At 45.7% G+C, this 27,061-nt stretch overlaps 2 protein-coding genes across 2 annotated transcripts in view; one reads left to right on the top strand and one right to left on the bottom strand.

Moving 5' to 3' along the window:
• coch (coagulation factor C homolog, cochlin (Limulus polyphemus)) overlaps positions 1-10,341 on the top strand; it is a 31,179-nt gene extending 20,838 nt beyond the window's left edge. Inside the window, exons 14-15 of the mRNA XM_086183154.1 lie at positions 8,672-8,769; positions 8,863-10,341. Coding sequence (XP_086039280.1) covers positions 8,672-8,769; positions 8,863-9,035 — 271 coding nt within the window. The 3' untranslated portion in view covers positions 9,036-10,341. The remainder of the gene's footprint in view (positions 1-8,671; positions 8,770-8,862) is intronic.
• A 2,676-nt stretch (positions 10,342-13,017) lies between these two features.
• LOC147246167 (uncharacterized) lies at positions 13,018-24,142 on the bottom strand. The gene is made up of 7 exons (XM_086183468.1): positions 24,094-24,142; positions 22,867-23,475; positions 14,406-14,413; positions 14,092-14,224; positions 13,749-13,905; positions 13,560-13,647; positions 13,018-13,104 (listed from the first exon to the last, which is right to left on the bottom strand). The coding sequence occupies exons 1-7, from the start codon at positions 24,140-24,142 to the stop codon at positions 13,018-13,020; spliced, it is 1,131 nt and encodes a 376-aa protein (XP_086039594.1).
• Between the last annotated feature and the right edge of the window lie 2,919 nt (positions 24,143-27,061).

Raw genomic sequence — 27,061 nt, 5'->3', positions numbered from 1 at the left:
GGGGAAAGTAATATGCAATATAAAAGTAAAGTAATATCATTACTCTTGATTCTAGGTAATAAGTAATATAGCGTATTTACTCACGGTTGTAGAAGTCCAAAATAATCCCACTTCTGACACCAGTTGTTGTGCTCATAACTTTGTCATGGCGATCTTTTGTGCATGGGTTGAAGTACGTCACACAACAAGGGATCTTCGTTTCAAGTGTTTACTGACGTCACTTACATACAGCTTACATCAACACACTTCAGGTCGTGCTACTGCTTCGGGCTCGGGCATGGACAGCGAGCTAGCACGTCCCTGCGTGAGCGGTGAGCGCCAACAACAACAACCATTTCAAAACTGAACATCATACGAGAATCTCGCAACAAACTCACGCACGCACACCCACCTGACTCTCAGAACCCCAATCACACACCACCCTCAGCATCACAAACACAACAGCACAGAGCATCATAACAGCGCATCAACACTGGTGATCTGCCTTACACTACCCCCCACCCCCCAAGGAGTACTGAGTCCCTTCATTTGGTGACCCAAATAAACTTTCAGAAACAGAAAACCGAAATTACCCTTCTCAAATAACATCCCCAAAACAGTAGAAACACTTAACATTTTCCTACATAAATCACAGGTAACTTAAGAGTCTCTTTTAATGACTACTTCCCATATCTCTGTGGCTGATGAACTACTCGCCCACTGGACGTTCTCACAACATTTGCTGGACTGTCTCTGCCCACTTGGGTTTTCTTCTGCTGGTGCTTCGACGTGTTGAGGGACTTCCCCTCAATCAGAAGACTGGAGGGCTTCCCCATCTTCTGCTGGATCTGTAGACTTGTCCTCTTCTAGCGGCAGCTCGGGGACCATCGAGGGATCCTCTTCAGGGGGCTGTTCCACTGGGCCTTGGGACAATTTTAGGATTTGCCTCCGTAGGCGCTGGACCCAAACTGGATCCACATCACTGTTGTAGGGCTTTAGCCGGTCATGATGCATTATTTTGCTGCGCTTCCTTCCCTGGATTTCATACAGGACAGGGCCCCGGCATGCTGAAACAATCAGGGGACCCGTCCAAGGAGCTTGGAGCTTGGGGCTTTGTCCTTTCTTCTCGGTGTCATCCTTCACATACACCAAATCTCCAACATTATAAGAATGCTCTGTTGCTCGAACATCATATGTCTTCTTTTGACGTTCTTGTGCCATGCGGAGATGCTCTCGTGCTGTGTTCTGCGCCTCTTTGAGTCCCTCCCTAGCTCTGAACCATTGATAGCTATACTGCTATAGGCTTAGACTGCTGGGGGACACATCAGGTTACATGGAGCCCCTTCTCTCCTCTCCTCTCCTCTCCTCTCCTCTCCTCCCTGCACATTTTTGGAACTGTCATTACCATTACTTGTTGCACTTTGTAGTTTGGCCTTGGTGTCTCGCAGTCTCTCTGTGTTTCCACAGATCCACCAGAGCTCCAACTGCCACCTGCATCACCCCCCCTCTTTTATTCCCTACTATTACACTGGCCTGCGCTCCCCTTCCATGAACTAGTCTGCCATCCTGTCCCCCATCAAGCTGGCTTGCTCTCCCTGCCTCCCCTTCCAGAAGCTTCCTTCTTCGACTGTTATTAACCTTTCCATGTTTCCCACATTTTGTATTGTAAACTGTTTTCTTGTCTGTAACAACATCTACTGCACGTCTGTCCGTCCTGGGTGAGGGATCCCTCCTCTGTTGCTCACCCTGAGGTTTCTCAGATTTTTCCCTGTTAAAAGGGTTTTCTATGGAGTTTTTCCCTCAGTCGATGTGAGGGTCTAAGGGCAGAGGATGTTGTTATGATGCCATGTGAAGCCCTTTGAGACAAACTGTTTGTGAAAACGGGCTCTACAAATAAAATTGCCTTGCCTTGCCTCTGTCAAGCTATAGAGGAAGTCTGGAGTCTCCATCTTGTCAGATTTCAACACAGCAGCCCCAGACCAGATATCCTGTGGTTGATGGACCTCCCTTCCGAACATCAGCCTGTTAGGTGTGAACCCTGTGACGGCGTGCTGTGAGCTGCGATAGGCTGAGGTGAGAAGTGGCAGGTGTTCGTCCCAGTTATTCTGGTTTTGGTCCACGTAACACCGGATCATCTGCAGCAGAGTTCTGTTGAATCTTTCCACCTGTCCATTTGAGGCAGGATGATAAGGGGTGGTGGGAGTCTTTGTGATCTGCAGGAGTTTGCATACACTCTTGAACAGGGAGCTCTCAAAATTCCTACCTGGTCAGTATATACTTCAAGGGGGGCCCCGAACTGGGCAATGAAGTCATACACAAGCCTTCTGGCTGTCGTCTCCGCCCCTTGATCTGGAACAGGAAAAGCTTCAACCCATCTTGTGAACTGGTCAATAATGACAAGAAAGTACTTGTTTCCACTGCTCGACATTGGGAATGGATCAAGGATGTCCAGATAAAGATGGTCCAGGTGTGCCCCAGCCTGATAGCTTTGCAACTGGGCTCGCTTAGCAGGTCCTTTCGCCTTACATGCGTTGCAGTGCTGGCATCTCTTTATAAAGAGGCAGATGTCCTCACTTATTCCATGCCAGTGGTAGCTCTGACGTAGGCACTCAAGGGTCTTTGCCTCTCCCAGATGGCCGGAGTGAGGGGGTCATGACAAGCTTGCAGGACCTTTTGCTGCATGGAAGATGGGACGAGTAGCAGCAATACTGGACGTTGTGCTCCTGCTCTCTCCCAGGAGTAGTAGAGAACTCCTTGTTGCACCATGACCTGGGGCCAGCAGAGCCAGAACTTTCTAACTGTGGGACTCTCAAGTGCCACCTGATCTTTGGTAGGAAGTGTTTCTTATGCTTTCCATGCGTGGAGGATGGAGAGGACAAGGTCGGCCTTCTGGAGTTCGGCCAGCTCTTCTGGGCTGACAGACTGCTGCCAATTAACCACAGGAGTCTCCGGCACAGGTGTGGGTGGCTTTCTTGCTTCTGTCCGCTGAACGTTTGTCTGTAGGCACCTCACAGCAAGTGGAACCACATCATCCTCAAACCTTGCCCACTGCTCATGGAGCCTTTGACAATACTTGCATCCTTGACATGGCAGGTTGGACAGGTTTTTTCCAGCTTGGTAGCAGTCACATTCATTTGAGTAATCTCCGATTCGCCTGGACATGGCATCTGCGTTTGAGTGTTGACGGCCGGCTCGTGCTCGATGTGAAAGTCGTATTGGCTCAACTCCTCTAGCCAGCGAGCCAACTGATCTGCAGGGCACTTGAACCGGAAGGGCCAGGTGAGGCTGCCGTGATCAGTTCTTAGCAAGAATTTCCTGCCCAGTAGGTAATGCCGGAATTGTTGTGTGAAACGCACAACGTCAAGCAACTCACGTCTGGTGACGCAGTATCTCTGCTGAGCTGGCGTGAGGTGGCTGCTGGCGTATGTCAGAACTCGCTCTTCCCCCCACTGCAATTGTGACAAGACAGCTCCGATACTGTGGCTTGAGGCATTGGTGTCAAGAATGTACTCTCCTTCAACAGGAGGGTATCCCAGCACTGGCGCTGTTATTAGTATTTCCTTTAGCTGAACAAAGGCGTCCTGGTGCTCATCTGTCCACAGAAAGATGGCGCCCTTCTTTAGAAGACTGTGGAGTTGACTTGCCAGCTCAGCAAATGCAGGGACAAACTTGCGGTAGTAATTGCACAGCCCAAGGAATGCTTGCAGTTCTGGCACATTAGTAGGGGGCTCCCAGAGCTGCACGTCCTTGACCAGAGCTGGGTTTGGGCGGATCCCATCCCTGCCTACAACGTGGCCCAGGAAGAGGACTTCCACTTGAAGCAAGTGGCACTTTGAGGGTTTCAGCTTCAGTCCGTAGCTGTGGAGACAGCCGAAAACCTGTGCGAGCCGATCCAGGCTTTTATCCATCCCTCTGCCAAGGACAATGATGTCGTCCAGATAGATGAGCAACGTCTCTCACTGAAGTCCCCTAAGGACGAGCTCCATTGCCCTCTGAAATGTGCTTGGGGCGTTGCATAGTCCAAATGGCATGCGAGTGTATCCGTAGAGGCCCCACTTGGTGATGAACGCTGTTTTCTCACGGTCTTTGTCATCCACCGCGATCTGCCAATAGCCAGACTGAAGATCGAGTGTCGAAAACATGGTTGCTCCGCCAAGAATATCAAGACACTCCTCAATTTTGGGCAAAGGATATGCATCCTTGATCGTCAGGCTGTGTAGGCAATGGTAATCCACAAACCACCGTACTCCTCCATCATTTTTCCGCACTAAAACGACTGGAGTGGCCCACTCTGAAGCGAAAGGAGTGATAACACCCACCTCAAGCATGGTTTGAAGATGCTTTTCCTCTTCACTTTGGAAACCGAGGGGTGTCCTTCTCACTGGCTGACGTACAGGCTTGGCGGTCCCTGTGTCAATCTTGTGCGTGATGGCAGACAGATAACCCAAGTCAGTGTCACTCTTGGCAAAGAGGGCTTCGTAAGTCAGTAGCAGCTGAAGAAAACGCTGGTGCTGCTCCTCGCTGAGGCCCTCACTAGTGGCGTCGACCAACCCTCTGAGATGATTGGGAAGATCAGAGATGGTTGCCATCCTCCCAACCCTCAGAGGTGGTGTAGTCTCTGACTCCTTCTCCACACTGGGCTCTGCTTTGTTCTCTGGAAAACATGATGACTCGTCAGGATAAGTCTCAACTAGGAGTCCCAGACATGCTCCCTTATGCAGTGCTGCTTTGCTGGTACAGAAATTGCAAAACCTGATCAGCACCTTCTTCTCCATGGTAACGGCGACACTCCCAGAGGCTACAGCCCCCGTGATGGTCAGGGGCTCCAGCACAGCTGGGACGCCTGGCCTTGGGTTCTCCACTTCGCCCCACACCACGCACTCAGATATAGGTGGTATGATGGTGCTATCTCCAAGAGTCACCCTGGCATCACAATAATCTGCTCCATCTGTTACCACCTTGGAGGGCACAAGTTCAGCACCAATGAAGACTTTGCCACGGGCGTAGACGACAACATCATGGGCCTTCATCAGATCATATCCGAGCAGACCGAGTCGTGTATTGGGGCTACATGTACATCCCAGTCTATCACTTTTGATGCAGTCTTAAAGGTGACCTTCAATCCACACTTTGCCCTCATGCCATCTCCTTCTCCTGCATTGAGAAGGTAAGTCTCATGGAGAGGGTTAGGGTTGTTCCCAGAGAGACTCTGATAAAGCTCCAGGGAGATGACGGTTGTCTGGGCCCTGGTGTCCACCGCAGCCTGTGTTGGGATGCCGTTTACAGTCAGAGGAATTTGCAGACTTTCACCTTTGTTCTTGGTGCAGCCGATCTGAAGTCCAGGTGGTTGGTTATTTGGACTTGGTGGTGGTCCCAATTGTGACAGTTGGCCAAGGTCCCTGTCACCAAGGTTTCGCGCACCTGTTGATCTTGGTGACCTCATGCAATCCTTCCATAAATGTCCAGATCCTCCACATCAGAAGCATGGGCCAACAGCTCCGCGGGTTGGACTTGGGGACTGGGAGCGCAACATGGTTAGGCTGCACTTGGAAAGGGGCAAGGGTAATTGTGTTGACATTTCGGGCTGCTGTCGTTCCTCATGGGTGGACACGAGGTGTTCAAACTGCAGCTGTAGCTTCTCTACTGTACAAATGAGAGTCTTGACTTGGTCTGTCAGTGCAGTGAAGTGCTCTACAGTCACATACTGTTGGGTCTGCACTCTTCGAGCAGCAGTAGTGGCATCCTCACAGACGACCCCATCACTGGCCCAAGACACACGCCTGGCTCTGTTCTTTGCTTCAGTCTAATGCCCACGGTGGCTCTGAAGTTATGTTCATGGGCCTCTACACGCTGTTGAGCCTCCGCAAGGGAACATGGATCTCTGTTCATGACCTCATAGGCCATCCTTTGGTTCCGGAGGCCTTTTAAGAAAGCACCTGTTGCCAGTTGGTCTTGCAACTGGAGATCCACTCCTGGATATGCAAGCGTAATAAGGCGCCGCACCTCCTCTGCAAACTCAGCTGATGTCTCCTTCCCTTGTCTTAGTTTTCCCAGCTTCCTTCTTACGGTGGTAGGGGGGTCTTTTCTTCCAAAACGCTGGGAGAGCTGCTCCACCAACAGGACATAATCCTCCCTGATACGCTCTGGCAGTGAGCAGACATATCTTATTGCAGCTCCTCTCAAACACTCATGCAGCCTGTCCACTCTTTCTGCAGCAGTCCATCCATACTTTCTGGCTTGGCGCTCAAATGGCAGCAAGAAGGAGTCCCAGTCATCGTTTCCATCAAATGTGGCCAATCTTGGTCTTTGTACCTCCTGCAAGGTGGATTGGTTACTGTGTGGGCCGGTGTTACTTGGTCATTGCTCGTCACGGTAGGACAATGAGCGTGGGGCTTCACGTTCATTCTCTCTATTATCTCTCCATCTGGAATCAGGTTCAGCGTTTGTAGTTCTCCTGGGGAGACCAGGGCTGCGAGCTCCCCTGTTGATGACCTCCAGCTCGGCTGCAAAGGGCCCGCCAGTACGATCTCTTGGTCTGACTGGAGCTTCCCAAGAGGCTGGAGGTGCTGCATCCTGCCTGTCATGCAAAGGCTGCTGTAAAATCTCGCCTCCATCTCCACTGGAAGCAGCAATTAGTAGCGAGGTTTGCCGTGCAGCAGAATCCCCTCCAGTTATACGAGTGAGGACTGGGGCCAACATCATCTTCAGGCTTTGATTTTGGTGATCCAGTAAAGCTTTCAACCATGATGGGGCTCAATCAGGTTCAGAAGGGCTCGCCGTAGCTCCGTCTTCAGTCATTTTATTACTTTTCGAGTGTCCTTTTCTTGTTACTTGTATTGGTGTTTGTGGTTTCTCTTTTTATTTTAATTTTTTATTATTTATTTATTTTTCTTTTTGTCTTTGCACTGACTTTGTGTTTACTGTATCACACTGCTTGAAATGATGCGCCGGTAGCCTCCACTTGGTGGCGATGTTACACTGCTGGTGGGTTGACGGCGGCGAGCGTTTACTTTTGTACTGTGGGCTGTCCGGCTAAGTGGATTGGGTACATTACCAGTCCTCGGTGATGGATAGCCACAGCTAGCATGCAGCGGCGTAATGACAGTGGCTTGTATCGTCACTTGCCGGGTCGGGCGGACCCCGGAGAGCTCCCGTCAGCTTCCACTAGCTCCGACGTTCTTGCGCTAGCTCTCGCTAGCTCCCTCTAGTGCCGGTTAACAGACGCGAGCGCCAATTAACATCTGTTAGCGCCGTTTTGTTTTCACTCGCTCTCCTCTTCGCCAGACGTATTTACTCACGGTTGGAGAAATCCACAATAATCCCACTTCTGACACCAGTTGTTGTGCTCGTAACTTTGTCGTGGCGATCTTTCGTGCGTGGGTTGAAGTACATCACACAACCAGGGATCTTCTTTTCAAGAGTTTACTGAGTTCACTTATGTACAGCTTACATCAGCACACTTCAGGTCGTGCTGCTGCTTTGGGCTCGGGCATGGACAGCGAGCTAGCATGTCCCTGCGTAAGCGGTGAGCGCCAACAACAACCATTTTAGAACTGAACATCATATGAATCTCGCAGCAAACTCAGGCACACACGCACACATGACTCTCAGAACCCCAATCACACACCACCCTCAGCATTACACACACAACAGCACAGAACATCATAACAGCGCATCAACACTGGTGATCTGCCTTACACTATATTACTTTTCTACAGATTAATATGTAATCAGAAACGTATTACTCTACTAAGTAATATTACCCAGCACTGACAAGTAGAAACAGAGACTGACCCAGTAAATATGACCTCAACCAGTTTATTTTGGTCATTTAATACCAATGACATGTTCCAGTCTCTGTAACAGGATGTGATGGTCATCAGTATCAAAAGCTGCACTAAGATCTCACAAGATCAGCACAGAGACGAGTTCCTCATCTCATGCCAGTTGACAGTCATTAATAGCTTTGACAAATGCTGTTTCTGTACTATGATGAACCCTGAAACCTGACTGAAAATTCTGAAATAAGCTATTGCTTTGAAGAAAGTGGCAAAGCTGTTTAGATACTGCTTTTTCAAAAATCCTGGAGAGAAAAGGAAGATTTAATATTGGTACATATTATTGGTGATATGAAACTTCTGGATCTTGAGTTATTGTTTTTTTGAGAAGGGGTTTAATTACTACTATTTAAAGCACTGTGGAATGTTACCAGATAAAAGTGACACATTGATCACATCATCATATCATATAGAGAGAGGTGCTAATCAAGGGTAAAGTGTCTTTACGTTGCTTAGTTGGGATGGAGTTTGGGAGACAGGTCAATGGTTGACATGAAGAAATTGTTGAACTGAGTTTTTGAAGGTCACTGGTAGAAATGCTATCCAGGTATGTGTCTGGGCCGACAGCTGTCTTCAAGGTTTCTGAGTTTAAAGAAGACATAGGGTCAGCTGATAGTAGGAGGAGAAGAATTTTATGTCTAATAAGTAAAATTTTAGCATTAAAAAATTTCATAAAGTCAAATCTACTCAGGGAAACAGCTTATCTGATTTCTCATAATTGGGATGCCCAAGATCATTTCAGTAAAAATAAAGGTTTGATTTTTTTTCATGATCCATAGAAATGAGGCAATGTGGTCAATCACAGCCTAATGTTCAAAAATTGATGTGTAAATAGAACGTTGTCTTCTTTTCAGTATGCAATCAGGACGAGGCCGCAACTTTCTCATTGTGGTTACGGATGGCCAGTCTTATGATGATGTCAAAGGCCCAGCATTGGCTGCTCATTCGAAAGGTGTGTATGTCAACCCTCAGCATGAATAAAATTAGCTCAAGTTCAGTCCACATCACTAACCCATCCTCCTCTCTCCTGTAAACCAATCACCAGACATCATTATCTACTCAGTGGGTGTGGCCTGGGCACCCCTAGATGACCTCAAATTGATGTCATCAGAACCAAAGGAAACCCACACCTTCTTCACCAGAGAGTTTACCGGGCTTACAGAGATCACTGCACCACTGGTGCAAGGAATCTGCCGGGATTTCACAGAGAACAACTAGGACACACACACACACACACACACACACACACACACACACACACACACACACACACATGCATGCTGTTTGGAGTTAAACCCACAGACTACTAGCCTTGATACATGCAGTGCACACTGAACCAACAGAGATACAAGGCTGCTTCAAACACCTTATTTTTGATAAAGTTTTAGACGCCAACATTTTGGGAAATCCTCTCGTTGTCCATTCTCTCACGAGCTTGAAAAGAAGTAAGAAATCCTTCTCTCTTATAAACTCACAATTAATGGTAGTGAAGGGATAGTGTTCATGTGCCTCTGTCAAAAGTCAACAAATAGAGATTGAGAATGTTGGTTTGTCCAGAACTAATCCTCCTCATAGTCTCTTACAAAATTAGTAATGATTTATAGCAGCACTTACTCTTCTAGTTGTCAGCAAATATTTGGTTTCTTTGGCCATAGTTAACATGGGGCTTTATCAAATCACTGGACCCAGAGGTTTTGTGTTGGAAAATAGTTCAGACTTTGTGTCTGACTTGAAAATTACAAACAAATCTATCCAAACCCTAAATATTAATGCATGCATAGACTGATTGAAGAAAAGTATATTTGATGATTTTTGATGGAGGTCCCCTACCATCCATTGTGCTAAGCTAACTTGCATTCAGAGGTCTTTGTGGAGCTAAATTCACTAAAGCAGTTCGGTGGACAGAAGGTTATTTATCTTATTGCCTGGCTCTGGAAGTGATGGACAATGAGAGTACTTCCCTAATAGATGGTGTGTTCCTTTTTTAAAAAAAAACAGGTTTTGGGTTTCAAAGGTTTAAGTCAAGTCTCAGCCTTTAAAGAAAAAAGGTCCACAGTGTCCTCAGGCTGCAGGTTAAACAATTTGTCCCTCAAAAGACAAAATGTGATGGCGCACACACACACACACACACACACACACACACACACACACACACACACACACGTTTGTGCAGCTATTTTGTTTGGAAATTCCATTGACTTCGATATGAGGAGTGGAACCAAAGCCTTAAATCTAATCCAAACTCCAACTGAAGCATTAAACCCATTGAAGCATCACCCTAACAATACACTACTCTCAATAAATTCCTTGACCCCAATTTTAACCAAGAACTCAGAAATTACATCATCATAAGGACCTGTTTTGGTCCCCATGCAACTAAGGTTCCTGCTAAAGTCAGTATTTATATCTAAATTGATTTCACTTAGTGAACAAAAGCCATCACAAACAAACACACACACACACACACACACACACACACACACACACATTATCTGTGTATACTCTGTAAACATTTACTCACTCATACATACATATGAAAAACATGTACATAAGAGACATAACATTCTTCAAATTTTTTCAAATTGATAGGCTGTTTGTTGTCTCTTTATAAAATGAAACTTGGATTTGTTTATTTACAGACTCCTGATCAGTTTTCATTTCATCAACATATGCTATCCATTATCAAACACCAGAAATCCAATTCATATCACCTCGTTTCTTACATGAATCATATATTTAGTCAAAAAGATGTTTTGTCTTCATATAGGTTTAATTGTTTTAGTTCAAGAGCAGCTATCAGTAATGCAATTCTTTTTCTCCATGACATGCCAAGTTTCAAACAGCTCAAATAGCCCACTTTAATTCTTCTGAGTCTGCAAGTTTAAAAAAGAGCAGGACTGTGGAATGTCTGTAAATGGATGGATTGTTGATGAGTTGAGGTGAATAATGACCATGGTTAAACGATCAGAGAAGTTCTTCAGTTGGGCACCTCTATTGTGGCAAAATGAAAGATTCCTTGAATCATGAGATTGAAAGGCAGATTGGTGTGGCATCTACATGATGCAGACTCTGCATTGGTCCATTGTAGTGAAGAGGGAGCTGAGCCAAAGGGCAAAGCTCTTAATTTACCAGCCGATCTATGTTCCTACCCTCACCTATAGTCATGAGCTTTGGGTAATGACCAAAAGACAAGATTGCGGGTACAAGTGGCTGAAACGAGTTTCCTCCGGAGAGTGGCTGGGCTCTCTCTTAGAGATAGGGTGAGAGGCTCTGCCATCTAGGAGGAGCTCGGAGTAGAACCGCTGCTCCTTCACGTCAAGAGGAGTCACATGAAATGGCTCAGGCATCTGGTCAGGATGTGTCCAAGATGCCTCTCTGGGGAAGTGTGCAGGGCACGTCCAACCAGTAGGAGGCCTCGGGGAAGACCCAGGCCACGTTAGAGAAACAATGTCTCTCAGCTGGCCGGGGAGTGCCTCAGGATCCCCCGTGAAGTGCTGGATGAATTAGAAAGGGAAGTCTGGGCCGCTCTGCTTAGGCTCCTGCCCCCACAACTTGACTGGATAAGTGGAAGAAAATGGATGGATGGATGGATGGATGATTGTACACGATGCCTCAGTTCCTCTGTATTTATTTCATGTTTTTCTTGTTTCTCCCAATAAATTTTTGTACAGATTTTTGCTTATGTTCTTAAAATCTCTGACAGACATCTGGTGCCCTCTGGTGTCCAAAGTGTACAAATCAGAAATCCTGGTACAGCTTATGTTTTAGTCAGATGATAAAATACATTTTACATGCAAATGTAATATGCAAATTTAATTAATTGAGTCTAGGATGAGGTTCTAATTAACGTTCCCTGAAAATGTTAAAAAAAAAATTTTGGATGCATTTTCATCCTGTGTAAAACTACTTCCTGACAGCTGTCATAAAATTTTATTCATTATTTTATACATTTTAGGGAAATAATTTTATTCAAACTACAATAAAATCTGTTCAGATAATATGAGGAAAATTCTTGTTTTCAGAAATTTTCATGAAATTTCAAATGTCCCAATGTACAAAATTATTACTGATTGTTGTTTTAATGATTTTTTCCCCTTTAAACTATGTACTGTTGAAATTGCACTGTTTTGCTTTTTTATAAATTTTTTATCCAAAATGTCGATTAAGATTTGTTAACATTAATATTCTATGACTATACATGAATACAATCTATTGGCAAATTAGCTAATGTGTTTATTTGTCTGCTGGCCCCTTTGGAGGATAACATGCACATGTGGAACCTGCAGGAATATGAGAGAACCTGCTGCAGCTGGGAAAATGACGACAATTCTCCTGTACTGCCTCAACTCGTAATTAAGCCTTTCTACTTGAAGTACATGTGATTATTATTAGCTGAAACCATGAGATTGTCCATCGATCCATTATTTACTTCCGCTTGTCTAGGGTTGGGTTGCTCAGGCGGCAGCCGAGAGACGCAGACTTTCCTCTCCCCAGCTACTTCATCCAGCTCTTCGCAGGGGATCCCGAGGTGTTCCCAAGCCAGCCAGGAGACACGGTCTTTCCAGCCTGTCGTGGGTCTTTCAAGAGGACTCGATGTGAAGGAGCAGTGGCTCAACTCCAAGCTCCTTTCAGATGGCAGAGCTTCTCACCCTATCTCTAAAGCCCCTTTCACACTGCACCAAAAACGCGGATGAAAACGGGTGTTTGGGCACTCTGAAAGGGTCGCCTTGGCATTTTGACCCGCGTCCACTGACCCTCCAAGCGACCCAGGTGTTTAATTGCAGTGTGAAAAAGGCAACCTGCGTTGTCTCAGGTTTCCCGCGATATGATCTGTTGACATAGCTCTACCTTTCTGTCACATTCTGATTTTGTCACTGTGCCGCCTGTCAGGCTGTCATTGTGAAAGCTCCAGAAAAAATAAATAAAATTGGGCTGGGCTGGGCTTAGCTGGGCTGCACTGCGAGAGCTACTCACTCATCTCTCAATAAAGTTTTGGACTCTGCCATAAGATCAGTGTTTCAGTTGATGTCCCTGAGACTCTATTTCATTCCCTTTTTTCAAAAAATTGACGTGTATGATCTTACGTGAATTAATCTACGTCATTCTTGGGATCTCCCACCAATTTGGGAACCGTAACGTGAACTGTGCAAGTACAACCATGTCTATAAAAAACTTGTATAGTGATCTTGCACATCTTTTTTTAACGATAATGGCAGCGCGCTGGCAAGATCTTGAAGTCCACGAGCTGCCCGCCATCTGCGATGAAGAAGAGATTTGCGGTAGATTTCTGGAACCATACAGGACACAGTGATTGATGGGAACATCACCGGCATTTTGCTTAGCTGCATTAGCGCTCGGACATTTTACAATCTGCGCCGAGTTTGTATGCTTTGCAAAAGAGACAAAATTGCAATGCACGCAACAACAATGATAACGTTCGACTCAATGATGTCCGTGCTGTGGTTTGTTTACCTCGCAGTGTTTCGGCACACTTTTATGTGAAATAATGATGTTGTCAGCGTAATGACATACAAGAGAGAAAAACACAGGCATGCAGCCCTCACAGCGGGAGCTCAGACCTGCGTCTGCTGGAAGCTTGAATGCGCCCTAATGCCGAGCAAACGAAGGCACAAAACCCACGTTGACACAGTGTGAAAGGGGTATAAGGGAGAGCCCCACCACCCTCTGGAGGAAACTTGTTTCAGTTGCTTGTACCCATGATCTCGTCCTTTTGGTAATTACCCAAAGCTCATGACCATAAGTGAGGGTAGGAACGTAGACCACTAAATTGAGAGCTTTGCCTTTTGGCTCAGCTCTCTCTTCACCACGACTGACAGATGCAGAGTCCGCATCACTGTAGACACTGTACCAATCCGTCTGTCAGTCTCACAATCCATCTTTCCCTCACTTGGGAACAAGACCCCAAGATACTTGAAGTCCTCCACCTGGGCTAGGATCTCATCCTTTACCCAGAGATAGCACTCCTCCCTTTTCCAGGTGAGAACCATGGACTTGGAGTTGTTGATTCTTATCCTGGTGGCTTCACACTTGGCTGCGAACTGATCCAGCGAGAACTGAAGATTACAGCCTGGTGAAGCCAGCAGGACCACACTGTCCGCAAAAAGCAGAGACCTGATCCTGCAGCCACCAAACCGGATCCCCTCAACACCCTGGCTGTGCTTCAAAATTCTGTCCTTAAAAGATATGAACAGAATCAGTGACAAAGGGCAGTCCTGGCACAGTCCAGCATTCACTGGAAACGAGTCCAACTTACTTATAGCAACGCAGACCAAGCCATGGCACCAGTCATAGAGGGAGTGAACTGCCCGAATCAGGTTGTCCGATACCCTATACTCCTGAAGCACTCCCCACAAGATCCCTCGAGGGACGTGGTCGATTGCTTCCCCCTATCCACAAAACACATGTAGAATGGTTGGGCAAATTCCCATGCACCATCAAGGACCCTGACAAGAATATAGAGCTGGTCCACAGTTGAACACTCAGGATGAAAATCACACTGCTCCTCCAAGATGTGAGGTTTGATTATCCGACACACCCTCCTTTCCAGAACCCCCAAATAGACCTTACCGGGAAGGCTGAGGAATGTGGTCCCACGATAGTTGGAACACACCCTCTGGTCCCCCCTCTTAAAAAGAGAAAATGAGATTGTAATATTTTTTTTTATGGAACACTGGAGTTAACAGCACTGCCAAAAACAAAATAGCTTGCACAGAAATGTAACTACAGTAAGTCATGAGAGTGGAAGTGTGTCTTGGTCATGCCTGAAATACAAACACTATGCGTAACGTCAGTGGGCCAAGCTCACATTGTGGACAGACCATTTTCTAAGCATGACAGCTACAGCATATTTGCAACTCCATCCATCCATTTTCTACGGCTTATTCCCGTTAAGGGTCGGGGGGGGGGCTGGAGCAGCTTTCGGGTGAGAGGTGGGGTACACTGTGGACAGGTCGCCAGTCAATTGCAGGGCCAACACATATAGACAGACAACCATTCACACTCACAGTCATACCTACGGTCAATTTAGAGTATCCAATTGGCTTAGTCCCAAATTGCATGTCTTTGGACGGTGGGAATTAGCTGGAGTACCCTGAGAGAACCCACGCAGGCACAGGGAAAAATGCAAACTGCACACAGAAAGATCCTGCACCCGAGCTGGGACTCCAACCCGAAACCTTCTTGCTGTGAGGCGACAGTGCTAACCACTGCATTCCCACGCTGCCTGCTATTTGCAACTGATGCTCTTCAAATTTTGCCTGTGCGTAAAAACTAACACCTCATTTAGTCTGGTAAAAAAGGTTTGCCTGCTCTCTCTTGCCATTTTTGTGGCTTCATCTGTAGCATGTCTGCAACATGGGGCCTCATTTATAGGTAAATTTGCAGTCCTTCTGTTAATTTTTTGAAATCATATACAGTAAATTGAATTATTCACAAAGTCTGCTCCACCAGCGCCTTCTCTACCACTGTAGCAGAGGGGGCACTGTTTTTTTTTTTTTTGATTGAATCAGCAGCCTCCTGTCCCCACTGTAAACAGTGTGGGCAAGTTGCCGCCTTCCCCCCCTGAGGCGACAGACGGTTTGCCAGAACCTTTTCAGAGCCGACCGATAGTCATTCTCCATGGCCTCACCGAACTCCTCCCACGCCTGAGTTTTTGCCTTGGCGACTGCCATGGCCGCACACCGCTTGGCCTGCCAGTACTGGTTGGCTGCCTCTGGAGATCCAAAGGCCAGCCATGCCCTGTAAGCCTTCTTCTTCAGCCTGATGGCTTCCCTCACCTCTGGTGTCCACCAGCGGGTTCGCAGATTACTGCCGCAACCGGCCCCAGCAGCCTTACGGCCACAGCTCACAACAGCCACCTTGACAATGGCAGAGTGGAACATGGCCCGTTTGGATGGCCCGACTCAATGTCCCCCACTGCCCCCAGGATGTGGTCAAAGCTCTGCCCACGGTGGGAGTTAAAGATCATTCTGACAGGTTTTTCCACCAGGCGTTCCCAGCAAACCCTCACTACTCATTTGGGGCTGCCAGGTCTGCGCAGTGTCTTCCCCTGCCACTTGATCCAACTCACCACCAGATGGTGATCAGTTGACAGCACGCTGAGCTGCCGTTCGCCGCATAAGCACAGACAACAGTCAGGACCCGTTCCCCGACCCTAAGGTGCAGGGAAGTAACCCTTTCTTCCACCGGGGTAAACCCCAACATACAGGCAGAGAGTCTGGAGGCTATCAAAAAGCCCACCCCGGCCCTCCGCCTCTCACCTGGAACAACTCCAGTGAAGGAGAGAATCCAACCCCTCTCAGGGACTGGGGTTCCAGACCCAGAGCTATGTGTCGAGGTGAGGCCGACTATATGTAGCTGGTAACGCTCAACCTCTTCCACCAGCTCCGGCTCCTTCCCCACCAGAGAGGCAACATTTTTCAATGTGTGTAGCATAATTCACCTGTTCTGAATATGTATTTACAAAAGTAGAAACAAGTTTTTTTTGTTTGGGAGAGACTGAAAGTTAGATACATTCAGGCAAACATAATTCCTAATCAGCATGTACTGGAAGAAATGTGTTGTGGGAAGGGAGAATTTTTCTTTAAACTGACTAAATGAGGCAAATTACTTGTTAATATACAAATCTGTCAAGGTGACGATGCCTTTTAATCGCCAACTGTCGAAGGATGCATCCGAGAGGGATTATACCGGGGAGTAGAGGTATCTGGTAACCTACAACATTTCCTGATTTGCTGCCATATTTTCAAACTATTCAAGACAATAAAATTATTCACCTTGGCAAATACAGGGGATTTGGGTGCTGAGAGTAGGCACGCTTGAGGAAAACTGCTATCACCATCACCCTTTTCAATGGCAACCCTGTGGCAAGTCTCAGTAACTACCTCCATTCTATAATCATCCTGCCAATAGACAAAAGCCCTTGCATTTTTGGCCCATTAATAATGCAGGAAGGTAACCCTCGTTGATCCTGCTCTCTCAGTTTACATAAATGGATTTTTGATTTTCTGTGGGCTTTAAAGCCCAAGATAAAAGGCACAATTATTGAATCTAATAATGTGAAAAACAACCTTGTCAAAAAGATGGGCATATTCTGAAAGGTACGAGAATTTTGACAGAGAGAGACCATTTAAATGCCGGTTATATGCTCTACCATGGAAATTAATGTCCCCCTTCAACTTTTCCACTTTCTCAAAGAAGTTCTTCTTAGAGATTAATTTATTATTAGAGATTTATCCTTTGGCAGAACTACTCCAAGATACTTCAATGTATCTGTGATTTTGAAAGGAAGATCATGCAAGAATTTGGCACTAAGTTCTGGACCCAGTGACATAATTGCACTCTTCTGCCAGTTAATTGGATATCCTGAGTTCTCACCAAATGACCTTATAATATCTAACAAAGCAGGAATGGACTGTTCAGGTTGTGACAGGAAGAGAATGACATCATCTGCATAAAGGGAAATGTGACCCACAATTCTCAGACAGATAGGTTTAATACATAGGTGGTTCCTAATACAGATAGCAAGGGGCTCAATAGTGACTGCAAAAAGCAGTGGGTTGAGGGGCAGCCCTGGTGCATCCCGCAATGTAATAAAAATGGTGATTGATCTTGATCTTCCTTGGTTCGTGAGAATGGATAAAATTTGGGTGAACATATAATAATGTAATCCATGAAACAATTTGACTACCAAACCCAAATTCCTCCAACACCTTCACCATATATGCCCACTCCACCTGAACAAAACCCTTCTCCGCATCTAGGCAAAGGGCAGCTGCCTCAGAACCCTTGCTGTATTTGTAATACATTATGTTCATTAACCTCCTGACTTTAAAAAATGAGAGCCTTACCAGTTTAGTCAAGATGAATGATGGAAAATGTCGTGGAAATTTTTATGCTCACTGCTGGTGAATGAGGAAATAGAGACCTCTGCCGGCCGACGTTTTATTTTCTTTGCAAAGAAAAGGTCAGATCAACATGCGAGCGGTTAGGTGAAGAAAAGACATTGAGTATGGGGGAACATGAACATTTATACTTGAGGAACAAGCCCAGGTGAGTTTCACATCCTTTGTCTGCTGTGGGGGTCGGCACCTCCAGTCTTCTTCACACCATTACATCTGCAATAGTGTTGATACCGACCCCCCGGATGTGTCACACACCTGGAGTAAACAGTGGGAATTTACATTTATTGTAAAGATAGAGGGACTTGGTAGCTGGGTGAAACTGTGATTGGCATGAAAATGTAATTACAAGGTCTGGGTTTTTTGCATTTTTAACACATACACAGAGGCTTGATATATTTAAAAGCATGAGTTGAGGTATTTCAAGTGTTTGATCAAAAGGAAAATTAAATTACAATTACAGAAAAAAATATTGAAAAATATTTATTTAGACCTTTTGCTGGTGTAGCAGGATGAGCTGCACTTCATCCCGGCTCAGACCACTTAGTGCACTGTCTCCCTCGTTAGCCAATGAACAGCAGTGGCTACCTCTATATAAACAGCAGTGCTCCATCCTTGTCCCTCCTCTCTCTCTTTGGTTTTGGCTCCACGCCCGCCTCTTCCAGCAGCCTCACTTCCGCACCAGCTGACAAAGGTAGGGTGGCGGTAGCTGCCTCAACTCAGAGCGCGGGCATCTCAAAGTTTTATATTCCCCATGTGCTTTAGGTCCCAGTGTGCCAGCTACAATCCCAGCACGCAGTAGACCCCACCTTCCCCCCAATCAAACCTGCATGATTATGGGCAGCTGCGATTCACCTGCCGAAAATGAGAGAGCTCCTCTGCTTGGCATCTGATCTGTGAGTGATTGAACAAAGTTTGGAGGTAACAACACGCTCCCCATACACTCCAGTGCTCTCACCACTTCTTGGCTGAATTCCTATTTTAGATTATGTGTTAACCTTTGTTTCCCGTTACCAGAATGATTCCCTTAGTTGTTTTTTTTTTTTTTTTTTTTTATTCATCTAGAATTGATTTCAGGGATTCTTATTTTTGTGGTGTTCTTTGTTTTACGTCGAATAGGAAGAATTCTGGCAGTATTTCCTTTGTTTGTGGTTTACTTCCCGCTTTGTCCATTTCCTTGGTGTTACGTTCCTTGTGGCAACACAAGGAATAAACACAAACAACCAAGTGGAAAATTATAAGTGCAAGAATTATTTATTTCACAAAAATAGAAGTGATCAAAAGAACAAAAGTTGTGTCCAAAGTGGGAGGGAAGATAGTCCGTGAGGGGATTGTGCTGGATTCGGGATATATTTTCCTATTGTTATATGAATTCCAATGTAACATTTGGCCAAAGTCATGGGATTTATTAAGATTAGTACTCTATGAAAACCTCCTCTCCAACTGAGAGGGTGACAGAGGGAGAGTAGGAGGGAAGAAAGTGGGGGGATAGGTGTGTGGGCTGAATGGAGGTCATTTTTGAAGGATACAGCAGACTGGTCGGTATACATTCAGTTCATTGTATACAAATTTGTATGATGTTTGGTGGTATTATCTATAGGTCCTCAGTTGTAAAGCATGAGCTCGTTTCAAGACAAGGTTTATTCAGTCACCGGCTGACCCGTGAGAAGTGAAGAAAACTAGAGGTAAACAATCAGGTAAATAAATGTGCCTATGCAGGGCTTGCAGCTTAATGTTACAACACATATACTCCAAAAAGACACACCTCATACTGTTGGAGCCAAAATTAACCCCTTCTGTGCAAGTGCCTCTTTGGTACCCTCTACAGGCCTGGAGTGTAAACTAACACTTTCTCTGTGAGTTTCTCTTGTGCACCCTCTCCAGGCCTGGAGTGAAGTGTCTCCACCCCTGAGGCATAATTACCTGCTCAGAGCCAGACCAGGCAACAGCTTTCTTACGTCTGTCTCCTGCCCTCAGAAGCCTGGATTTAGAAACATTCTCATTCCTTTCTTTATTTATGTTTTATGTTCAAAGTCAAAATAAATCCTCAACACCATCTTTATTGTAGACATTCCATTTTTGACCCATGAAGGCAAGGACAGTCAGTCATGAAACTACTCTCAATCAGTTACCTGGAACTTTTGGTAAAAGTCCATTACACATACGTTGCACATTACCAAAGGGGCTGAATCTTGTCTTTTCTTCTGTCTTCATCTTCTTTGTTTGCATTTAATGTTGTAACTCTTTACTCAACTTTACCAAATGTGGAGACAATGGACTATGCTGTTTCTCCCTTGCCATGCTCTGCCAGGTGGTGTGTCACTAAAGGGTACCATGTAGAAACAAAAACAAACAATGCACCTGCCTCAACTGAAAACAGGTAGGAACCAAAGAAATAAATAAGTAAGAATTAAATAAACTGACATGAGAGGCGGTTACACTCCCACCAAATCACGAGTGATTTTCTTAGAATGACTTATGGGAGACATATATACTGTATATGAGCATCCCATCATCCTTCAGAAGAACAATGTCATCAACCTGTGCATTTCTGCGGTCCTTAGTCCACCTTTGTCTTTTTTTTGAGATTTAAAAGATACTCCTTCCTCCAACGTGACCAGAAGTTGTAGGCCAGGAGTTGAATTCGACACCATCTCTTCCTGAGGTCTTCCCTGACGAACTTCCCAGGGGGAGGTGATATGATTGTGAACTTCATGGTCAGAATGGGGTTTGGTGTCAATGGCTCTGGACTGTATGAATCATTCAGGTTGTCTGTAGTCAGTGGTCTGCTATTCACTACTGCCATGACCTCATACAGAAATTGGTGTTTGGCAGACTGTTCTAGGATAGACATCAAAAAACTTCTGATGGTGTGGATCTGTCTTTCCCAGACTCCTCCCATGTGGCTCGAGGCTGGGGGTATTAAAGATGACATTGCATCCCCTCTCCTTGAGTTCCTCTTGATCCATCTTTCTCAATGCTTCAACAAACTCTCGCCTTGCACCAACGAAGTTTGTCCCCTGATCACACCTTATCTGCCACACTGCTCCACGAATGGCAATGAATGAACAGAGGGTGTTAATGAAGGTGTCTGAGGTCAAGTCATCGAGCATTTCAATGTGAATTGCCCTGGAGCACATACAGGTCAGCAACAGTCCGTACCTGTTCAACTCCTTTCTCCCTTCCTTTCATGTAAAATGGACCAAAACAATCCATGCCAATGAAGGTGAATGGTGGTGTGCCTTTTCCCTACCAGGATAAACAGTGCCACAAATCCAAGCGGGTCAAATATTGAGGGAACCGTGGACAAGACTCCTCTTCCAGTGAGTGGATTCTGTTTCACAACTACTCGGAACTGGAATTCATCTGAGATCACACACCACTGAACGCCAAGCGCTCTTTCCATATGATGTTCACCCAGCGCCATGTCCAGATCTTTGGCAGCCTCAACACATTCCTCATCAGGAATTGTGGCCATGACTTCCTGACTAGTTGAGATGAACTTATGCAGCCAAAGTTTACCTGTGCTGCAGAGTGGATGGTTGAGCTTCAAGATTTCCTTCCTCCCACCGAAGAAAACATAAGTAATCTTGGTCTACTGCCTACACATAGAATTGGTGAAACATGTGCTCAATGTCGCACATTATCGCCACAGGACCTCTACGAAAACGACATAGGATTCCGACCAAGTTGTTTGTCAACTCTGGGCCGGTCAACAGATGGTCGTTCAAGGAAGTCTCCTGAAACCTTATAGAGCAGTCAAAGAAGATGCGGATCTTTCTGGGCTTCTGCGGATGATACACCTTGTGATAGGGAATGTACCATGCAGGTGTCTTGTTGATGTCTTCTTCAGGAATCTTTTCTGCATCTCCGCAAGCTATGATGTCACCCATGAATGTTTTGTAGTCCTTGTAGTATTGTATGTTTTTCTTTTCAGCTTCCTTTCTCGGGATCTGAGACGATGGATGGCGCATACCTTGTTGTTTGGTAAATTAGGTCTCTCCTTGAAAGGTAGCAGCATCTCACAGTGACCATCATTACTGAGCCGGATGCTCCTTTGCATCTTGTCAGGCTAGACCACAGGACCTCGCTCAACCTTAGCCCAGTGTGTTCGTTGATGGTTGGAGCGGGGAACCACAAACAGGCAGGAGACTAATGAGTACAATCAAGAGTATTTATTTGCACAATGCAAGATGACTGACCCAAGTTGTACAGAGTGCTCTAGGTTGATGTCTATCGCTCCCTGGCCACAACAGAGTATGTCAGTTCACGAAGTCCGGCAAAGACACTATTCTGTCCCTGACCCAGTGTTTTATAGAGTTAAGCAATGTTTCAAATGTAGGTAGATCTTCCCAACCATGGGGTGGTTCCCTCTTCTGATTGGTTGGGCAACTCTTTCATTTCCGTCTATGGTGGTGATGAACTGTTGAGAAGCACATTATCTGACACAAACAAACAAACACACACACACACACACACACATTTCCCCACACCTGCTTCTTTGTCTGTCAAAGGTCAAGAGTGCACAACAGTTATGAAGTCACATCCACTCTGCATGCTCTGCAGACTGGTCATTCTTCTTAGTGATTGGTGCACCCTCGTGAACTTTCCTTGACTGTTGATAATGCCTGCTTGGGATAAAAAGCATAATACTGAACCTTCTTTGTGCACACAGCTTGCGAAGTTAAGCTTATCTAAACATGATGTAGAATATGAATATAACAATTTCCAAAAGCATGACATTGCATATGAAAATAATAATTTCTAACAGTTCTAAATCAGAATGAGAATGAGAATGAGTTTTATTGGCCAAGTATGTTCACAACATACAAGGAATTTGACTCCGGCAGTTGGTATCACTCATGGAATGAGCAGAAGAAACATAAACATAACATAAACATAAATAATAGAAAACATATACACCTGTGCAAAGAAGATAATATGTACCAAATATGAACAGTGCAAAAACACAATTGGTGCAAGGTACACAATGTAGTGCAGACTTGAGTGAGTGTCCAGTTAAACATGAGTGTGTAACCACCCAAAGCTGTTTAAGAGCAATATGGCAATGGGAAAGAAACTGTTTTTCAGTCTTGTTGTTTTTGTGCGTAGGGCTCTGTAGCGCCTGCCAGAGGGGAGGAGTGAGAACAGTTTGTGTCCAGGGTGAGAAGGGTCTCTAATGATGTTCCCTGCCCTCTTCCCGACTCTGGAGGAGGACAGTTCCTGAATAAAGGGCAGGGGTGCTCCAGTGATTCTTTCGGCAGTCTTAACTGTGCGCTGCAGCCTGTTTTTGTCCTGCTGTGTGGCTCCTCTGAACCACACGGTGATGGAGGTGCACAGGACAGACTCGATGACAGTGGTGTAGAACTGGATCAACAGCTCCTGAGGCAGACCGTGTCTCTTCAGCTGTCGCAGGAAGTACATCCTCTGCTGAGCCTTCTTCAGGATGCAGTGGATGTTCGTCTCCCACTTCAGGTTCTGAGAGATTGTAGTTCCCAGGAACTTGAAGGACTCGACGGCTGACACAGGGCTGTTACTGATGGTGAGGGGGAGCAGTGGCAAGGGCTGTCTACTGAAGTCCACTGTCATCTCCACAGTCTTGAGCGTGTTCAGCTCCAAGTTGTTCTGACTGCACCAGAACACCAGCCGCTCAACCTCCTGCCGGTATGCAGACTCATCTCCGTCCTGGATCAGGCCGATGACTGTTGTGTCATCTGCGTACTTCAACAGTTTTACAGCTGGGGTCCGTTTCACAAAGCAAGTTCATCAAATCCTGAGTTTAATCCTGATCTCCAAGTTGATCTACGCTAAGATAGAAAACTCAGAATTTTCGGTTTCAGAACAGCAGATTTGAGTCACTTTGATCAACTCGGAGTAGGTTCACCTGGGGTAAAGCGTGATCACGACAACTCTAAAAAGCCCGCGTAAATGACTGTGTACAATAGTTGTTTAATCCCCAACATAATGCTGGTTTCATACACAAATTTCTTTTCATCGATATCATGTTCTGTTAAATAATGAAGCCTATTTAAACTAACACAGACTTCTACTCAGCCAACAGAAAGAAGGCAGATGCCTGTAAAACGGGTGGTGGCCCAGCACCACCACCTCTAACAGAGGCACAGGAGCTGGCCCTAAGCCAGCGTGTAGGATGGACAGTGGCTGAGGGAATTCATCCTTAGAACTCAACCCCCAAGACACCAGTGCCTTCATAAAATGTAATATGGCTTGATATCTCTCTCTCTCTATATATATATATGAATGACATGAGAGCATGACTACGACTGGTGATGTTGCAAATGTAAGGACGGAGGAGGTTGTGTATATAGACGATGGACTGTGATGTGAAACGGTACCGACACTGTCTGGAAATGCAAGAACGTCTATGCGCGGTCTGATCACCATCTCCCGACGAATATTTAATTCTGTGCGCAGCAATGCAGCACCTTCATCCACAGGATCATCAAGAAAAGGACATGCCATGCTAGTTGAAAAACTCGCCCGCTGATGAATGAATGCAGAAATCAAATGGAGTATGTGGCTCTGAAAGTGGGCGGAGACAGTGAGAAACTCGAGGTTCATTGACAAAAACCTGGTCCCGACCAGGTTAGTTTCATAGCGTCTATTACTACGGTAACTGACCGAGAGCTTAAGTTACCGCTGTCTGTGAAACAGGCAAGAGTTAACCCTCTTTCTCTGGTTTGAGTTACCTCCCTTTGTGAAACAGAAAACTCAGTGAGTTCTTTATTTCAGGGTTAATAGACCCAGAGTTTTCACTAAACCTGCTTTGAGAAACGGACCCCTGGGTGCTTGGAGGTGCAGTCGTTAGTATAGAACAGGGGTTGGCAACCAACACTCAAAGAGCCATTTCGACCCGGTTTCAATGGAAAAGACAACACTGGGAGCCGCAAACACTTTTTTATATTTAAAAAATAAAAAATACAATATATACACACACACACTTTCCGTAATTTCCGGACTATAAAGCGCACCTGACTGGAAGCCGCACCAGCGAAATTTAGATAAAAAACAAATGTGTACATATACAAGCCGAACTGGACGATAAGCCGCAGGTGTTTTAATGTTTAATTACCATATGTAAGGGCTCGTGCACAGAGGGGATTGTCAGGAAAGAGATGGCTTTTTGGGGAAGCTTCCGATTTGTTAACATTTCCTACAAACAAGTTGCATACATGCTTAACTTATAATAATAGTATGGAACATGTACCGTGCTGTGTAAACTGTACTGTATAACATGACACATCGCGTTTCAGACACAAACTTTCACAGCATTCGAAACGTATTTACTCTGTTGAAATAAACGGTGCGCTCTCAGCGCACGTACCATAAAGCCTGATTTATGCTTCTGCGTTGTGGCGACGCCGTACCTACGCCGTCAACGCAGACCCCTACGCCGTAGCCCGACGTGCACCTCCAAAAAATCCTGACTGAACGTCAACGGACTGTGATTGGTCCGCTCACACGACGTTTGCGGTTCAGCACAACAACACTGCTATTTTTTAAGTTTCTGTGGTGAGAGCAACATGCAAAAATAAAAATGGACCAAGCCGAAGAAAGAGTTATCGAGGAGGTTCGCAAGTATTACCACCTTTCCAACTTCCATTGTTGTCTCTGTCTCTGACCCATGTGCTATGATCGGAAGAAAATGAAGGAATTCGACCAGAGTCCCCCAAAACCATACGAAGATAAAGCCACACCCCTCTAGTGGCTTGGCGGTGAATTACAGAGCAACACGTTCCCTCGACGCAGAACTATAAATGCACAATGACGACGTAAGGGCTACGGCGTAGGTACGGCGTCGCCACGACGCAGAAGCATAAATCAGGCTTAACAAAGCTTACAGTGCTCGACGAGGTTATGCCTAATTAATAGGGCTGCAACTAATGACTATTTTAATAGTCGACTAATCACCGACTATTGAAACGATTAGTCGACTGCTAGGATAATTACTAATTTTTTCTTAAATTTAGCATGAAGTTGATTTAATTATGTGGCAAATGATCATTAACACAAGAAAGATGGGTACAATGAAAATCCATCTTTTATTGAACATACTGCGGATTCGTATAAAAATTAAATAAAAATGTCCTATCCAAAACTAATTAGGCCCAGTGCTCGGTCAGTAGAGACATAAATCCATAAATAAATAAACCTCTGTCCATTTTTTTAGGGACAGGCAAATAAATAAATCAAAATCAAGTAAACATTTTTTAAAGCGAAAATATCTCACCGAGGCAAGGCAAGGCAATTTTATTTGTATAGCCCGTTTTCACAAACAGTTTGTCTCAAAGGGCTTCACATGGCATCATAACAACATCCTCTGCCCTTAGACCCTCACATCGACTGAGGAAAAACTCCATAGAAAACCCTTTTAACAGGGAAAAATCTGAGAAACCTCAGGGTGAGCAACAGAGGAGGGATCCCTCACCCAGGACGGACAGACGTGCAGTAGATGTTGCTACAGACAAGAAAACAGTTTACAATACAAAATGTGGGAAACACGGAAATGTTAATAACAGCTGAAGAAGGAAGCTTCTGGTAGGGGAGGCAGGGAGAGCAAGCCAGCTTGATGGGGGACTGGATGGCAGACTGGTTCATGGAAGGGGAGCGCAGGCCGGTGTAACAGTAGGGAATAAGGGGGGGGGGGCGATGCAGGCGGCGGTTGGGGCTCTGGTGGATCTGTGGAAACACAGAGAGACTGCGAGACACCAAGGCCAAACTACAAAGTGCAACAAGTAATGGTAATGACAGTTCCAAAAATGTGCAGGGAGGAGAGGAGGAGAGAGGGGGAGAGGAGAGGAGAGGAGGGAAGGGCTCCATGTAACCTGATGTGTCCCCCAGCAGTCTAAGCCTGTAGCAGCATAGCTATCAATGGTTCAGAGCTACCTGAACCAGTCCTAACTGAAGGCTCTGTCATAGAGGAAGGTCTTAAGCCTGGACTTAAACGTAGTTGAAGTGTCTGCCTCTCTGACCCATGGAGAGAGCTGGTTCCACAGTAAAGGAGCCCGGTAACTAAAGGCTCTACCTCCCAGTCTGTTTTTATTGATACTGGGAATCACTAAAAGACCTGCATTCTGGGAGCGGAGTGCTCTGGTCGGACAGTAGGGACTAATGAGCTCTTTCAAATAGGATGGAGCTTTATCATTGAGAGCCTTATAAGTTAGAAGAAGGACTTTGAAGTCGATTCTAGATCCTACAGGAAGCCAGTGGAGAGAAGCTAAAGTGGGAGAGATGTGTTCTCTCTTCTTAACTCCCGTCAAAACCCTCGCTGTAGCGTTCTGGACCAGCTGGAGACTCTTGAGA

Source organism: Aulostomus chinensis, chromosome 17, assembly GCF_037954235.1.
Source record: "Aulostomus chinensis isolate RoL2024-O1b breed Wild chromosome 17, RoL_Achi_v1.0, whole genome shotgun sequence".
NCBI classification, from domain to species: domain Eukaryota; kingdom Metazoa; phylum Chordata; class Actinopteri; order Syngnathiformes; family Aulostomidae; genus Aulostomus; species Aulostomus chinensis.
This window is presented reverse-complemented; position numbering and strand designations above follow the sequence as displayed.